At 35.6% G+C, this 19,211-nt stretch overlaps 1 protein-coding gene across 1 annotated transcript in view; it reads left to right on the top strand.

Annotated features, from left to right (window-relative positions):
- LOC140143716 (twitchin-like) overlaps positions 1–19,211 on the top strand; it is a 108,944-nt gene that overhangs the window by 15,175 nt on the left and 74,558 nt on the right. Inside the window, exon 2 of the mRNA XM_072165529.1 lies at positions 4,268–4,570. Coding sequence (XP_072021630.1) covers positions 4,268–4,570 — 303 coding nt within the window. The remainder of the gene's footprint in view (positions 1–4,267; positions 4,571–19,211) is intronic.

Here is a 19,211-nt window from a genome sequence, read left to right as displayed (position 1 = left end):
CTTTTTAATCTAGTGGCATTTTTCAAACTGTTTATTTTATTTTGATATACCATGTATACATATAGGGCCTATACATTAAAAACGTATAGCCATCGTATGTAGTTTACATAATAATTAGTTGTGGTCAGTCGCTGTCAATGCATTCATGTTTGTGACTTTTCCCTGAAGCAGTGCTAGCTCTCCTCGCACTTCGATGGCCTGTGCACATTTTCGAAGTTATTTTGATAATTATTGACCCATTGGTGTAGCCACGGAGGGGCAGCTTCCCGCCATTTGCCACCCCTCCCACACACACGCATGATTTTCCACAACCCCATTGAGTGTGGGATGCTGGCAACCGTTTAATTTATGCATTCCCCCCATCTTGTCCCCCTTTGAAAGTTAGTGTTAGTTGTAGACTCGATCCCCCCTCCCCGATTCACCGGAAAATCCTAGCCACTGGTTGACCCCAAAGATAGGAATGAATCAGATGAATAAATGGATGACTTGGAATGGCCATTTTCAATAGCAAGTTGCTGATCAACATCAAATTCCTTTTAGTTACTTGAACAACTTTTGTTCCACGTGTAAGTAAGGTCAGTCATGTTCACATGTGCGTGGAATTACCATGACTGATAGTCAAGGGCGTAAATTGGGTGGGGGACAGGGGGACACGTCCCCCTCACTTTTTAAAGTGGGGGGGACACAATATCAAATGTCCCCCCACTTTTTGGTCCCCACCCCTAAAAAAAAGGAAAAGAGAGAAGAAAAGGGAGAAAAGGAGAAGAGAAAAGGAGAAAAAGAAGAGAAAGGTTAAATTGCATGTAATTGAGTATGCCCATCACCGCACAGTCGGTACCGGTATAGGCCTGTGGTTATTTTAGGCATTGTGTGAAGGTGGGTGGGCCCATAAGCGTGTGATAAGGGGCGCACCATTAGATTTCCAGGGGGGGCATGGGAGTTTTTTGAAAAAAAAAAACTTTGCCCACTAGTGAGAAAAAAAAAAAAAAATTTGCCCACTAGTGAGACGAAAAAAAAAATTTTGCCTCACTGATGAGTAAAAAAAAAAAATTTCCCCACCCAACTTTGTATAAAAATATACATTAAAATTGAAAAAAAATAACTTCGCCGCCGAAGGCGGCGAAAAAAAAAAAATTTGGTGCTCTTGGAGGCGAAAAAAAAAAAATTCTCCGCCATGCCCCCGAGAATCTAATGGTGCGTCCCTAATTCAGGGCGGGTCTTATAGGCCTAACATATCAGTGGACCTGTGTAACATTTAACATTTTGCTAATTGAGTTCGGACCCTTCTTTTGTTTAAGCAATGATTTAAATAGTGTAAATATGATGCACTAAATGGCTTCAATTGGACCTTCATTTTGCAAAATTGTCCAACTTCTCAAGGTGGAACATCCCCCCTGACACCCCCTGCATAGTGGGTAAACAAGTAGCCATTTTCGGTTCTGCTTTCCACATTTGCCAATTTATGTAATTTATAGGCCTACAATAATAGGGAAAACTTTTCCACGAAAGGCTTCATGGACCGTCATTTCACAACATTGTGGCTTTTTTAAACTAAAAATTTCCACACTATAATTAGTGCCAAAATGGGCCACCAAATTGCTTCAATTAAGTATTCATTTTGAAAAAGTTTCTTACTTCTCAGGGGCCACATCCCCTCAGACACCCCCTGCGTGGTGGGTAAACAAGTAGCCATTTTCACTTCTGCTTTCCACATTGCCAATTTATGTAATTTACATGTACATGTATAGGCCTACAATAATAGGGAAAACTTTTCTACGAAAGGCTTTGTGGACTGTCATTTCACAAATTTTGGGCTTTTTTAAACTAAAATTTTACACACTAATAGTGCCAAAATGGGCCACCAAATCGCTTCAATTAGGTATTCATTTTGCAAAAGTTTCTTACTTCTCAGGGGGGCACATCCCCCCTCAGACACCCCCCTGCGTCGCGCATGCGCGACGCGATGGCCGCTTTGCGGCCATTTTGTAATGTATTTATTGATTTCCCCACTTTCAGTGTGTCCCCCCCCACTTTCAAAAACGGATTTACGCCCCTGCTGATAGTGTATACGGATGACACCTCACTATGTGACCCAAATGACTCTACAGCAGATAACAATTATTGTGTCTCACAAAGGAGGACACTATATTCAATGGCAGGTTGTGTTACGGTATTTACAAGACTTGGTATCCTACGGATAAATCAGAAAAAGATCTGTTCCAGTTCCAGTGACAATTCATGCATATTGTCCTGGGTAGGATATGTTCACAGTAGCGCTACATACATCCAAAGGTCCGGGGAAATAAATAATGGAACCGTTACAGTCCGTCCATCCAAACCTGAGACATCAGTGGACAGACAGATCTTGGACTTGGAATACATGATATGAGTCTATGGTCTACATTAAACCAACCTTACCTCAGTAGAGAGCTTTTATAACTTAAAAGACGAGAGGGTTCGTTCAGAGGGGAGAATTCCTGAAATATTTAGACGACTTCCTGAAGTTCACACCACCTGTTTCGCTAATTTAAATATATAAAAATGATATCAGGATTATATTGGTTGATAAATAAAACCTAAAGTGGTCATATTTGGGTAAACTATCACAGTTGGAACTTCAAAATAAATGGGTCGATTTTAAATGAATATTTAAATCAGGACAGTTTAATAGTAACTTGTTCCAGTTCCAACTCTAACTCCAGTTCCAACTCCAACTCCACGTCTAACTCCAAAAAATATGTATTAGCATTTCACTTTTAAAAAATAAAATCAATATAACACTGCTGTAATACTATATTATTCCAGTGAACATATCCTACTTAAAACAATATGCATGGGGTGTCATTGGAGCAGGAACAGATAATATAATACTAATAGCATGTGAAGACTTAAAATAGTTAATTCAAATCGTTCCAGGTGAGCGAAAAATAGTGTAGTGTTGAAGTGTGTGTAATACGTGTGCATGATAATAGCCGAGATAGCAGTATCATAGTACTGCAGGCTCTGAATTTTTTGCCAGTTTTAGTGTTTTTCTGTGCTCATATTATTTTTGCTATGAGTTAATAACGTCAGCCTGCTACGCTAATTGCCTAAGTCATTTTTTGTAATTTTGAAAACAAAGAACAAAATGTGGTTCAAGCATGCATCAGTTACATAATCACTCTAATTATTTATTTCGGATTATTCCCTTTCATTTGTATCATTATCATTTGTTCTTGTGCAAAGATTGGTGAATAAATACGTTTAAATGCATGCTTGAACCATATTTTGTACTTTGTTCTCAAAATTTCAAAAAATGACTTAGGCAATTAGCGTAGCAGGCTGACGATAAGCGGTCAGAAAATATACAATTTGTATATTATCTATATATTTTATTGTTCGGGAGTAGTTATGAGCAAAAAAGGGCGAGTTTAAATTTGAAGACCACAGGGTAAAAACAGAAAATATTCAGGATAATTTGCACTGCCTGGTATGACATTTTACCGAGGTAACGCCACTAAATATAAGTCATCTTCGATATAGGATTCATAGCAATTAGGTAACCAGAGCATTAAATTAGTCCAGCATTTATTCATTTGCTAAATCCTTGTGATTCATAGGAATAAGTTGGTATTTTCGACAATTTTAACCATGGAAATCTTGCAATTACCATTAGGGGTGACAATTTTTCATTCTACAGAATCTCGAATAATATAGAAAACATTGCATCTTGCAAATGGTCATGATGGTAGTGAGCTTTGGCAAAAATAATCATTGATCATTTCATAGCGAGTGTGCATAGAAGATTTCACAACCTGTGGTTCTTGAGTTATGTTGTAAAGAGGGTTGAAACAATAACACTTTTGTGAAACGTACATAACTCATTAATAACAATAAATCAAGCAAATTTTCAAAGTATATGATTTGTAGAATGAACGTTTGCAAAACTTTAAAGTGTTATTTTTTAATAATATATTGATTTAGATAATGAAAATCGATTTTTTTTAAAATTTAGCTGCTTCGTCCAACAATACCTCGTCTTTAACTCAATACTAGCAGTTGTACACCTTTGACCATGGATAATTGCGGACTGAGTAATTATGTATGCATGAGACACTTGATTTGATGTTATTTTATTCCATGTATCATTATTTGAAAACGAATAGATTATAACTGCGTATATAGGAAGAGTTCTCTTAGAGAATATTGTACCAAACTTGGGCCCTGTGTTATATTTATGATCGTAGTTTTCTAACAAAACCATTTATATTGTCTTTTTCAATTTCAGAACCACCGACCCTAACTAGAGGACTTAGCAATGAAACAGTAGTAGACGGTTCCGACCATTACTTTATATGTGAAGCTACTGGTACTCCACCATTAAATTTTGTCTGGACTAAGACCGACAAAAAAGTTAGTGCTCAAAGATATATCATAGAGGACACAGTAACGACGGCAGATGGCGGGGCTTTGTCTGTTATGAGAATATCGCCGCTGAAGAGAAGGAAGGATAGAGATGAAGCATTCGGCTGTACTGTTAGTAATGGTGAAGGCGAGGATACTTCGACGGCATTCCTTACAGTAGAGCAAGGTAAGTACTATAATTGAAATTGAACAGGAGACCTGTGCTTCTTGTATCAACTAATACATGGACAATGTATAGACAAAGAAAATGCAAATACACATATGAATAGAATCATACAGCATGTCCAAACCCTGATCGTAACCCCCCGGCGTAACCCTTCTGCCAAACCACAATAAATCCTTTGGCTCCAAAGCTGAAATCTTCTGGAGGGACCAAAATGCTTTGCGCCATTTTAAATTCCTGTTACTTTAAAAGGAAGATTAACTAACCCCCTTAAATAATGACCATTATTCTAAAACGGACGATTGTATTACAAATCTGTAAAATGCGGTGGAAGCTGAATTTATTTCCGCACATTTTGACACCTCATTTGTTGCAATTGACTAAATATTGACGTCACAGCGTACATTTAAATCAAATAATGTAACCCAAGATTTGAAAGTTGCAGAAAATTGTATTGATTTTGTATTCAGTATAATCATGATAATGGAAGGAAATCTGTGTAACGATATCTTAGTGTTTTTGAATTGTATGTAAGCATGGTAAGTGCAACTTTCAAATCTGGACCTCACTACATTGACCGGTGTTTTGTTGTTTTTTTGGCTATCCTATCAAATGATGTGTCAAAATACGCAGAAATAAATTCTGCTTCCAACGCATTTTACAGATTTGTAATACAATAGCCCTTTTTGAATAATGACCATTTGAAGGGGGGTTAGTTAGTTTTTTGAGATGTTTATGTTACCGCTAGAACCTTGCCATCTATTACGTCATACGTAGTACCGTACATGAGTGTAGAGGAACCGATTGAGTGTTGCCTCATTTTAAACAAAACCGTCTTTGGAGATTTTACAATATGAACACCGAAACCTTCGAAATGTTTATTCGTTATTAAAAATTGGTAAAACGCCAAAAACATTTATGCTCTTTGTTTTTGCAAGGTATACACCTTTGATAATAAGCTACTTTATGAGAAACAAAAATGCCATGTAATGCTTATAAACCTTTTTCGGTTCGGTCCAATTTTAACAAAGTCTTTCACCCAATTATCTCATCAAGATAGCCTGGCATGCCTGGTGATTCTTTTCACTCATATATTGACTATTCATCACGCATTTTTGTCACTTTGTCACGGGAAATGTGAAGTTAGTTTGCCGGAAATTCAAAGCATAATAACTGCCTTTTTAAATCTATTAACTATTTCAAACTCGCGTCTATTTACAGAAACAAGTGACAGTCGGCTAAAATGCAACTCTGTGAAACACAAAAAGAGAGCGTAGATTGACTTCATCAGACACCATTACATCACATATACTATTAAACATAGACATGATAGAGCATTGACTAAAATGTTGAAGCAACCCCATTAAAATAATTTATTATTATTATTATTCATGTAGCCTCTTTTTAACATGTTTAAATAGTAATCTTTTATGTCCAAAACCTGATCACAATAAACCCTTTGGCTCCAGTGCTGAAATCTTTTGGAGGGACCAAAAAGCTCTTCGCCATTTTTAATTCCTGTTACTTAGGAAGATATTAGTTACCACTAGAACTTTGCCATCTATTATGTCATAAACGTAGTACCGTACATGTAGTATCGAGGAACCGATTGAGTGTTGCCTCGTTTTAAACAAAACCGTCTTTGGAGATTTTACAATGTCTTTGTTCCTTCACATCAAAGGTATACACCTTTGATATGAAATAAGTTATTTTGTGAGAAACAAAAATGCCATGCAATGCTTATAAACCTTTTTCGGTTCGGTCCAAATTTAACAAAGTCTTTCACCCAATTATCTCATGAAGATAGCATGGTGCTTCTTTCAACTCTGTATATTGACTATTCAATGAATAGTATTCATCACGCATTTTTGTCACTTTGTCACGGGAAATGTGAAGTTAGTTTGCCGGAAATTCAAAGCATAATAACTGCCTTTTTAAATCTATTAAATATTTCAAACTCGCGTCTATTTACAGAAACAAATGACAGTCGGCTGAAATGCAGCTCTGTGTACAGGGTGTCCCTGAAAGAACTGTATCGTCGGAAACGTAATTGTTATGTATTTTAACACCACAACTAATTGTGGATTTTGACAATTGACTTTTTGAATTTTGACAATATCGTTATTGAAATTACTAAATTGAAGAATTTTATTAATTGAAATTTGAATCCGTGAATCCTTGAAAATGAGGGAGTTTCCTAACTTTTATTTTAAAAACGGAGCGGTCTATTGTCAAAATTCAAAAAGTATGTGATAGCTGATATATGTTCCTCTACATCATCAGTTATTTAGTTACATTTGGTTTATGCGTTAAAGTACCCAAAACAACCAGTTCCCGACGATACATTTTTTTCAGGAACACCCTGCCATGCCTGCCCTGTAACACAAAAAGAGAGCGTAGATTGACTTTATCAGTACACAATTACATTACATAGACATGATAGAGCATTGACTAAAATGCTGAAGCAACCTCATTAAAATATCTTATTATTATTATTATCATTATTATTATTCATGTAGCTTCTTTTTAAATAGTAATCTTTTATTCTTTATTGTACATGTTGTATAACGCTATGCAATTGCGGCAAACCAGATTATGCATAAGATAAACGGCCCGGATAAACGGGAACCGTCACGTACTGATTTGTCCGATATTTTACCGATTTCTACCAGCAATGTTCTAGAAATATAAAGCATGTTTTTGCGTATTACATGACATAATTGACTATAATAGATGTGGGAAATGAAGAATGTTTTCATATTTGACCTTTATCTATGTCAAACGCTTTACATATCGGGAGCCAATTATACATCCAGTTGGTGATTTCCATGAAGAAAGTTGATTCCTCCACATGACATGATCTTATTGAATGTGGAGATAGTTTACTAACATCCCACCATGCAATGTTGATAATGCTTTGATGCGGAATGTGATAGTTAACCAGGGGTTCATTTCACTAAACTCTACGAAGCTTCGTAAGTCTCGAAATCATTCGTAACTTACGACGAGTCGAAGTTCCATTTCATAACTTACTTACGAACGGTATCGTAAATAATAGGGGTTTACTACAGGACCATTCGTAAAGTTACGTCTAGTATTGGGTATTCGAAACTTTACAAATGGTTACTTGAGTTACGAAGGGTTAAACTTAAAAGTTTAGTGAAATGGACCCCATGGGCCTCAAAAACTGACGATTTGCAATTTTTCTATTCTATTCATGGTGTACTAAACCAATCGCAAGATTGGTCGGAAGTCTGAGAAATGGACCTCAAGCCACATGTCAGAGTTGTTTGACTCTAAAATCGACTTTTGAGAAGAGGTGTTCTCTTGTCCATCTCAGGAAGGCCCCATGTCACATGGGGGAAATGGTAAATCACACATATTTAGCAGCACTTCTCCTCATTTATCATAATTTTGCAGAATTTTGTCGTTATTTTAGGAAATCTGGCTGTTTTTGTGTGAGCTCCCATTTTCCCCCATGTCACATGGGGCCTTCAGGAACCGTAAGTCAAATATGATGGAGAATTATACCTACATTGTGTCCTGTTATTATGAGCCTCTGTCATTGGCCTGGTTCGGGGTCCTGGCACAACATTAATGAACTATGCGTGTAGTTCTTTAGTATGTTACACGTCATGCATTCTGGGAAGGGCTTATACTTGACGTTGATCTTAAAGGTGTGTTGCCGCCAGCATTGATTACTTTCTCGTGCTGTGTGAGATCATTTGTTAAGTCAATGGGTAGACACTAGATGACATCCAATGGTCAAACCCACAAAGGGTATAATAGAAAATGACAGCCAACGCAAATTGCTCAGCAGGGATTATCATGATTATGGAGTAAGAACTGAGATAATGGCAGTGTCAATGGTTGAACTCGGGTCTCAAGCTAAAATGTACTGTTGAAGTTTAAAAATTGTAGATCTAAATGGGTTCATAATGCAAAATTCAAAAAGAGTATTTTGCAATTTATCTTTCGTAAACAACTGAAACTATAAAAAAAAGTGGACAATGGTGAATCTAACGGATGAGGACACAAAACACATCAAGGACAAAACACATCAAGGACCAATAAATGATACAAGAGGATACCTTGAATATACAAACAACTAGAAGGAAAAGAGCAATGTATATCAACTTGATGTGGGGAAACAAGTAAAATACAAACTAACTGGTACACAGAGGGGGACAAAAAACAACTAATGTAGGCACAGAAGTAGGTAAAGTTCGATAGACAAAAATTACAAGGCCTACAGAAGTGTTAAACCAACAAAAACAACTGGGATGAATGGGAATACAAAAGTACACTAGAACAAGTGATTAACATCACTGTGACACGATAAACCAAACAAGGCACCGTTTAGTCTGTATTCTACTTGTTTCCCCACATCAAGTTGGTATACCTTGTCCCTTTTCTTTCTAGTTGTTCGTATATTCAAGGTATCCTCTTGTATCATTTATTGGTCCTTGATATGTTTTGTGTCCTCGTCCGTTGGATCCACCATTACCCACTTTTTTTTACAAGTTTCAGTTGTTTACAAAAGATAGTTATTGAAAATACTCTTTTTGAGCCTACATTAGGTGTTTTTGTCCCCCTCTGCGTACCGTTTAGTCTGTATTTTATTTTTTTCCCCACATCAAGTTGGTATACCTTGCCCCTCTTCTTTATAACTCCCGGATCTAACTTAAACTACATTTTCGACGTAAAAACATTTCCAGATTGGCCGAAGTAAATGGGCATTGGTTTTTCCTTCCTGTTGTTTCCGCACAGAATTGAAGGTGAAATAAACGTACTCATCTGGGCTACTCATGCATGATCTGGTCTGCTCTTTTCCTGACAAACTATGATTTCCAATGTGGGGTTTAACCCTAGAACTAACACAGGGGGTGTAAATTTTTATCCGTCGTAAAACTTGAAACGCACGCGTTTACGCCCAAACGACCTGAGAGCTAATCGTAGATCCATCCTTTGGGCTCATTTTACACCCAGCACCTTACCCAGGTAGGACTGGCCATCAAAGATCACCTTAGGGAGGGGGGGGGGGTGAGGCCCACTATTGGTTTCTACAGTAAAATCAATGATTTTCATTTCGCTCTTGTAAAATTATTCCAAGAGCTACTGACTTTTTAATTGTTAGTTATGTGAAAATAGTCAATAGTCAACAAACAGATATTGCTTAACGGGACTTCATGACCTAAAAACAACAACAGGGGCAACAAAATAAAACCACCCATAGTATTATATGACAGTTTCATGCTGTTTGATCCCAGGGATGGTCAAGCATTACGATATATAACTTTGGTTTGTTTGATGAGTTACTAAGTATCAATCGCTGGAAGCCATGCCTCATTCAATCTTAAGACTAGATTATGTTTCTATTTGTTTGTTTTTTGACGTACTTTATACACGCAATTGCAAGACGCCACATCTTTTACTTAATATATACATGTACTTTTGGAAATTCTCTGGAAAAAAGCGCTATATAAATTTATTTATTATTACTTCTACAGCTAAGAAACGGTTTTACAGCTCAGATCTGATCATGATCAATTTAAAATGTGATGACCTTATCAACCTTGTCATCTTATAATACCTTTGCAAATCCCAGAGTATTACGTGATTTTAGCATCCTCTTTTTATTACATTTGTCAGTAGATATCCAAGAAAAAACATATTCCCAAAATTTAATTTGATTCCCATTTTGCGCTTGCGAGTTATGCTTGAGTGTGTGTATTACACTGCACCATAGACAATGTGTTGTAATTTCGTTCTGATGTACCAGAACGTAATTCAAATTTCGCGATATTTTTGCTAAACGAATTAATCTGCAATAAATTTTTTGTTTTGTACATAAACATTATGTAGCCAGAGGTTTCCAGTTGTATAAAAATCTCAACTTTTTTTGAGAAGAGTGGGAGGATAAATTGATGCTGTGGATCACGAAATGCCCTTTTAATCAAGAGTTTGCAATTCCTGCGATTTCCCAGGTCTCTCACCACTTAGGATAAGGATAATACAAGTAATTATCAGGCTCTATATTAATGCCTTTACTGCTGTCTACTTAAAATAAACTAACGGTCCTCAAAATAATGACTGTTTTAGAAGGCATGATTGTACTCATTCTGTGCATTTTCTATTTGTCATGTTTGTCAACGCAAATTGAATAGAGAGTACATTTTAAGGTTGGTCTTAACTCTGGATTATGCAAACATTGGTCCTCATAACTGCTAAATTATTGGTCTATAAAAGTATACATAGAATGGCAAAGACTTGAAAAATCAATCCATGAAGTCAAATTTGGGCACAAATGATCAGTTCTGGAGAAAATCCTCAAAACCTTTTTTTACCCTCATTATTTTGGGCAACGTAACAAAAAAATTCGCAAGTAAAAACATTTTTTATTAATTGTACAAAACTAGATATAAATATCTAGGGCCAAAAGTTTCCATAAGTCTAGGGTTAACCCAGCGGTTTTATCTCTATGGGCTTTTAGATATTAAACACGTTCATCTTTTACATTCCTATTTGGCTTTTGCTTGTCAAAACATTATCTAACTATGTACAATGTTTACAAATAACATCATAAAAGAATGTTCTAGTTTAAATACAGACAAATTACAAAGCATCAAACACAGATTGCTTTTCAGATTCAGATTTATTTTTCGCGAAGATATAGACATGATTTGAAAAGAATTTAAAGCAACCGTTGTCATTGTTGTGTACAGAAAAGTAATTAAAAATAAGATATAGTTCAACTTAAAGGGCCATTCTGTGATCCACAGCATCATCCCCCCTCACGTTTCTAAAAAAACTTGAGATTGGAAACCTCTGGCTACATGCTGTTTATGTACAAAAAATTTCTTGCAAATTATTTCGTTTGGAAAAATATCGTGAAATTTGAATTACGTTCTGGTACACCAGAACGAAATTACAACACATTGTCTCAGTGAGCAGTGTAATACACAGAGTCATGCATAACTCGTAAACGCAAAATCGGAATCAACTGAAATTTTGGGAATAAGCTCTCTTCGTGGACATCTACTGAAAATTTCATAAAAAGTGGATGCTAGGATCACGAAATACTCCTTTACATTTGTGTTATTTCGAAGTTTAGATGACAGCATCGCGTGAAATGTTTCATGTTAAGAAGTAATATTGTAAGAGTAATAATTACGTACAGATTAGGCTACACCTTATTGAAATCCATACACACCCAATATAGAACTTAATATGACCTTAAACCTCCAATACAGGGAGTGCAGATTTCAAATGGGGTTACCTGAATATGTGTAACTCCATTTGAAATATACATCCCCTGTATGGGAGAATAAGGGTCATGTCTTTCACAGGGGGTGTATGGATTTAAACGGGGAAAGCTCATTGTCTCAGCGTCATAGTTTCCTGCCGCACATTCTGAGCGGATTTGCAGAAGACTTTGCCGGAATCATGCTTTCCACCATACATGTCCATGCAATAGAGAATAAAGTTAACATAATGTGTTACATTTATTTTCTCAATTTAACAATAAATTAAATCCAAACAAGTACCAGTTTGAAAGAGGATTTATAACGTGCAATCAATGCTCAATGGAATTAGTTAATAGACGTGCTGTCTTCTGAAGATAGTTGCACTGCATGCTTGGAAAGGGTCCTCTGTATATGATGAGGTATGTATGTATGATCAGGGCACTAAATTGAGAAGTCAGTTTCAACTATACCACCATTTGTCATGAGTGACTCTAATTGATTCTGATGGCTTTCATTTCCTATAACAGATCTTCCACTAGGAAGCACAACATGCTCATCTATCAGGGCAAAGTTCTTTAACCCCAATACATTTGAACATTCATTGAATGACCTTTGACAATTTGGATACAAAATCTCATACCCTGCAACTTGAGGTCAAATTTTGCACTATGATTGTTTAATTGAGGTTATTGAACTATGCAATTGGAATGAGGCCATTGTCGTCCATAGTGTTCGTAGAAACGCTACGATCGACAGGCTTAGTAGGGCCTTCTCCTGCTTTGATTTTATACGAGGGTAGGGCATATCAATGGTCTTAATAAATGAGTAAGAAAAACATTATATGTGTGTTATCTCGTCGGACGATCTCACAAGTTGGGGCAAAACAGCACGTCACGCGTCAGACTTGAGATAACATATTGATCATGTTTATGGTCTCATGGAGTTTTGTGACAATCGTCACAAGCCATATAAATAAATAAATTAAAAAAAAAAAAAAAGGCCGGTACCATAGGGGCAATTCAATTGGAGCCCCCGAATATGAAATTTGAACCCCTCAAAAAAATAATTGAAGACTACAGTATTGTGCCAAAGAATTGTGTCACGTTTGAAACCGCTGTCTACTGAAGATAGCTATATTATGTGTAAAATAATCATGATGGTTTTTGTTCGCTTTCAGGTTATAATAATGTCGCTAATTGTTAAAGTCCCATTCAGTGATCCCAGCGAAAGTGTAAAAAAAATAAAATTGTTTATAAATTGCTTAAAAGTGAAGAATGCGTCATTCAAATTGTCATTTAGTATTTTTGAAATACAAAATTGGGCAAATAACAAAGAAAACAGCAGTATTGACTAAGCTGAAGCCCCCATTCAAATAGATTCATGTATAATGCCTTATTTTGTCTTAAATACGCGGCTTTCGGCTGAACCACTAGCAGGCTACATGTTAGCACATTTATGACAATGACAGAGGTACCAACATCTGAATTGTGATGATTTTTACGATCGTCTGAATGGGCCTTTAACCAAATCTCGCATCATAGGGGTTATAGTAAAATTAATTGTTTCTGTACATGTACATAAAAGAATAACTTTTGGAATAACTTTAAGCATGCATGTATCATGATATGGTAATAATCATACCATAGATCATACAGACAAGCTTTAAGGTTATTAACTATTTTAAACTGTTGTGATTTGGTAGTTCACAGCATCTTACGAATGGTAGTGAGCTTTGACAAAAACTGCATTGCTCAATTCATAGCGAGCGTGTAGAAGAATTAAAATATCACAGATATACTTTTATAGGTGCTGCGGTTCTTGAGTTACGTTGTAAAGAGGGCTGAAACAACAACACTTTTGTAAAACGTATAAGTTATTAACAACAATAAATTAAGCAAGATTGCAAAGTATACGGTTTGTAGAATGAACTTTTGCAAAACATCAAGGTGTTATTTTTAAATAATATATTGATCTAGATAATGAAAATCGATTTTTGGGTTGCTTCGACCAACAATACCTCGTCTACCCTTAAGAGCAAAATCCTGATCATGCTGTAGAAATGTGCGGTCATTGATAAAATCTGAAAACCTTTGAGGATAATGAGATTATTGAGGATTACCAGGTTGAAATTAATTTGGTGACCATTTTCAACCATGTCAAATCATATGTAAGATAGAGGGTGTTCCAAAGTCAACTATCATGACTATATGGAATACACCTGATAGTAGAGTGATAACGATTTGTTGTCATTGAAGCTGTCGATGCAAAACTATAATTAGTATATTAGTAGAACTTAGTGGTCGCTTCCGTTAAAAGATTTTACAAGCATTCATATGCCTGCTACCTGAGATTGGCCTATCCATATAAACACATCTTATAGTGATAATAACCATAAAAATGAAATTATCTGGGGTATTTTAGACACCCTGTACACGCTCATTCTACAAAATCCGGTGCCAATGGCCTTTTTTCCGTTCTTTGGTCCACAAACACTTTGTCGAGCATTTAGGGCATCAAATATGTTGTTTTTCTGGTAGAACTCAACGAGATCTACACGGACATATATAGTTTTCCATACTTTAAATGCTTTCTTCAGCCTGATTAACCCTTGCAAAGGCTCAAGAATCGCTCAAAATGCGTTTCCACTGCTCAAGTGTCACATCTAACCCTGAATATTTTCTTTGAATAAATGCGATTTCTTTACATATTTGTTGTTTTTTAATTAGATAACGCACCATCATATTGTTTATCAACATTATTTTTTAGTGATTAAAACGTCTTTGTGTAATTCTAAAATAAATTGCACTTTCCACCAAAACGCTGTGAGCTACGTTACCCTTTTTAACACACGTTATTGGAAAGAAGTAAAACAGAGGTATCAATGTAATTTGCGGTTTTTGAAAGGAAACACTCATAGGTTTTTAAAAATGACAGTAAAAATCGTGATGCTGTAGCATTTTTGGCATAGAAATGTTGTAAACATTGAAATTTCGACCGACCATGTTAAGATTGGTGAGCTACGTTACCAGGATTCTATAGTATGCACTTGTATTAGATGTACTTCCTAATAATATGTGAAAGCTACCAGTGGTCGAACCCCATTTATATTATAATTAACCGACATAACGTTCTAACGTTCGCAAATCACATTAAAAACATTAAAACCAGTGAACTACGTTACTGTGAGCTACGTTACACACTCATTTACGCATCTTCAAAACTTCTATGAAATGGTGAAATCTGTTTTACATTTCACTCAAGTGATCTTTAGATTGCTTTTTATGACCTTGGATTGAGTAAAACCAGCCCATTTTGTAGTCGGTAACGTAGCTCACATTACATTGAGTTTTAGTGTTAAAAAACATCATGACTTCCTGAAAGAAAAATATACAAGTGGTGTTGGCAATTTTTTACATCTGAAAGTAGTGATACATTTACTCTTAATAAACAAAAAAGCAGGTATTTTTGAACAACTTTTATTTTTTCTATTTTTTTAGTGGATTGGCACCGGATTTTGTAGAATTAGCGATTTTATTCTTATAAGCCATGTAGCTACTGAGGAATATTGAAATGCTACACGTATTCAGCCAAATGATGTCACGTTGGCTCAGAATTATTCATACTGCTATAAATATCATACTTCCTCTGGAGCCTGGGCTAACATGGCTAAGGAGTTACCTAGCATTGGTCATACCCATGCTGTCATTCACCTGCATGGTCAGCTGGTCATGGCATGTCCATTGAAATCATCATTGTAACAAAAACTTCAAACTTTTCCATCCTACACAATTAAAGTCATCAGAAACAACCCAATCCAAAAACATTTCAATTTATTTCAACAGAAAACAAAAACATTTGATAACACAACAGCTACATGAAATGACAATTGCCTCCTCTCTAAACTGAGAAGTTAACTGCCCTGTGAAAAACAAAACCAATTAAACTTGATAATTTCAATTTTATGTCACTTAACATCCAGAATGGTACAACATTATTGTGCAAAGTGTAAAGATAATAAAAATGAAGCAAACATCGAAATAATGTCAAAAAAGATGGTCAAAAAAGATGGTCAGAAAAGGTGGTCAGAAAAGGTAGTCAGAAAAGGTGGTCAGGTTATGGAAACACCCCAATTGAAGGAGTATTTCGTGATCCTATAGCATCCTCTTTTTATGACATTTTTCAGCGGATAGCCACTTGAACGCTTATTCCTTAATTTCATTTGATTCCGATTTCTCGTTTACGAGTTATGCAATGATTATTATACTGTATTATAATTTCGTTTGACGATATGTTTATGTTTGCTACACAAATTCATCTGCAGTGGTATAAAAATCTCATTTTGTGTGTGAAGAGTGGGGGGATTAGGCTGTGGATCTCGAAATGCCCCTTTAAAACACTTGAAATCCATTTATTATACGTCCGGGATCACGTTCAAGGCGATCATGAAATCATTCTTATCATCATTGTTTATACATCGTAATGTAGGTTCCCTATTTATATCTCAACTGAAGTAGGACATGTTTCCGTTATATATGCCCATCAAATTATCATATTGCTACTAAGTTTGGGAGCATGCTTGTAAATTGTGAAATGAGTCAAAATGGTTCGAAATGAAATACTGGGTCTAAAATGACGCTATAAATTTTCAAAAATTAGTGAATACACTACCACATAACTTCACATAACTTTATTTCAGAATGCCAACTGATTTTTCTTGTCTTTAAAATAAAATACATATTGCTGAATTCTAAATTCCATATTTCAACTATATATGAGAAAAGTCTACCAAAGGCCACCCAAATTTGAGACACAGCATAGTATCGGGTCACCAAAACTACGCGGGGTGCCCAATTAAGCCTAATTTACTAAACGTCGGAACTACAATCTTGTGTTGGTTTTAAAACACAGGTAAATGCGGTGGAATTTGTAACGTGTTTTAACGAATTATTTTGGCACGACTGGCGAGCTATGACTCCAGGACATTAATAGTATGATTATTTCTAAACTGGCCACAAGATACTGATTTTCTCGTTACATGTTATACTTCCTAACTCTTCTTCTATTTAGCATTAGGTGTCGTGGGTGTATTACTAGCAAAAATCAAACATAAAATAAGGTAAATAATGGGTTTCTCAAGTGTGATTAAACGATGGATACCATATGTAGCCCTGTATGGCCCAACCTAAAAATAAAAAAAATAAAAATAAATAACAACAACAAAAAAACAAAAACAAAAAAAAAAAAAACATTAAAAAGCAAAGTTTATTTCTTTGCAAATTCACGAGAACAGTTAACTTTCTTGGTTTTCAAAATGGATTAATTTCCAGCTATATGAGAAAGTTGAATAAATCAAATATTATTTCCATTACTAAATACGAGTGATTAAAAAAAGCATCGTACCCTCGCCAATGTGGCCAATATGAAATTGAATAGACTATATCAATCTACGCATCGTCCTGAACCCTCGGATGTTAGAGTAAGTTTCCTGGTGAGATGAGTAAATAAACATTCACATGTGTCCTGCTCGAATTCACTTACTTGAGTTACGTTACATGAAACTTACACGATGCTATAGAACTTGAACTATCTGTTGAACTCATCCCACTCACTCGGGCCCACTCATGAATGTAATGGTTTACATGGACCTTTAATATAATGTAAAGAAGAAATTACAAAGAAAAAAAGAAGAATCACAGACTCACAGTCATGAGTCATGACAGTGGATAGAAATTGAGGGGGGGGGGGGTCAAAGGCTGACATGCAGGGATGTGCGACCACCTTGATCCACATTTTTTAAATCCCTCTCAACAATGACACTCTTTTTTGCTGTCCCCCGTTTTATTCTCCCCGAATGACCGCCTATTTTCTCTAAGATGACCAGAACTTTGTAATTTGTTTCTCAAAAAGTTTCCTTTCTCGACATTTTTGTATTATTGTTTCAATCTGTTTTTATAGGCCTAACTACTTTTAAACAGTTAGTTCAGCTCAAAATTGAATGACCGGCAGATTAAAATGAAGATAATGAAAATATAATTATCCGATTTAGCGCAAATCGTTTTTACAAGAAATTTGGTACAAATTAAATTTCGGTTGTCCTCAAAATCTTATTAAGTTCTCACGAATTATGCGCACCGTAGTGCCGGCTTTGCGATTATTAGTGCCGAAATGTAGGAACATGGGTTTTTGCGTTGCTTACTTGCAGGGATCATATCTCTAAAGGGAATACCTGGATTGTTAGAACACTTTTAGAGCATTTACCCAACAGCAACACCTTACTGACTGCAAATTAATACTTCTATCTAAAAATATGACGGATAGCGTAAAGTGATGCGTTTCTTTTGGAAACACACATAGGTCTATCTGAATGTGCCCCGGGAATGTGCCTATCGCCCTGAAAAACTGTCAAATTTGCACTAATGCCTACCAAAAAAAAATCATATTTCTTTAGCGTCTGATGAATCATTGTTATCTTTGGGTGACATTTCAGCTCGGCTTTGTGTGATGTTTTTTTGCTATATGGCGGGAAATGATCACAATCATTAAGCGATATTAAAAGAAAACACGTAGGCCCTGTGTGGCGGTATGTCTACGGTACATTTCTTTAGAAAATCGAACTATAATGAGCGTTGTCATCAATTTGCAGCAAAGGTGCGCCTACATATTAGGTCCTACTTTATCCCATTGATAAAAGATTTCACATACTTACCCTCAATTTTTTTTATATTATGTATATTTATATTGAATCAAAACTCGGTATGCAATGTATCATTTTAATTTTAACAACTGATCAATCAATTACTCGAGTAAATAGAGTAACAAAGTAAGGAAAAAACGTGAGTATACGACTTCCTTGTGTTTCTTTACCTTTCCATGACAAAACGAGGTCTACCTCAAATATAACCATAAAATCTATTTGAAGCAGAACAATAACGCGATTTAATGATTGTTATTGGCAAAATGAACAAAAGATTAAATATGTTGATATGCGATAAACGACTCAACTTCCTTAAGAGTCTCGGAAATTCCTTGTGTTGTATTTGCTTTAAAATGAGCAAGAATTGGAAACCCATTTTATATTGTAGTACTATTATTTCTATATTTTAAAAAGTGTAAGGAATTATTTTAAGGTATAGGAGATATGAGGATAGATGGCGCTATTAAGAAAAATCATATGGCCAGGGTCTGCATATGACAATATTCCGAAATGGTCGGATGAATGCTAACTGACTTTAACTTAAATAAGGTTGATTTTTGCGTCATTTTAATCTCTTTTTTTCTGTTCAAACAAACTTTCTAACATTACTTTAAGTCCTTCATACCTTACTCGACTCCAACTCAAGTTTTGTTTTTAAATCCCAATATGTCCAACTTACTGGATATTTTGTAATTCACTCCAC

The sequence above is a fragment of the Amphiura filiformis genome, unplaced genomic scaffold (assembly GCF_039555335.1).
Source record: "Amphiura filiformis unplaced genomic scaffold, Afil_fr2py scaffold_26, whole genome shotgun sequence".
Classification (NCBI taxonomy): Eukaryota; Metazoa; Echinodermata; class Ophiuroidea; order Amphilepidida; family Amphiuridae; genus Amphiura; species Amphiura filiformis.
This window is presented reverse-complemented; position numbering and strand designations above follow the sequence as displayed.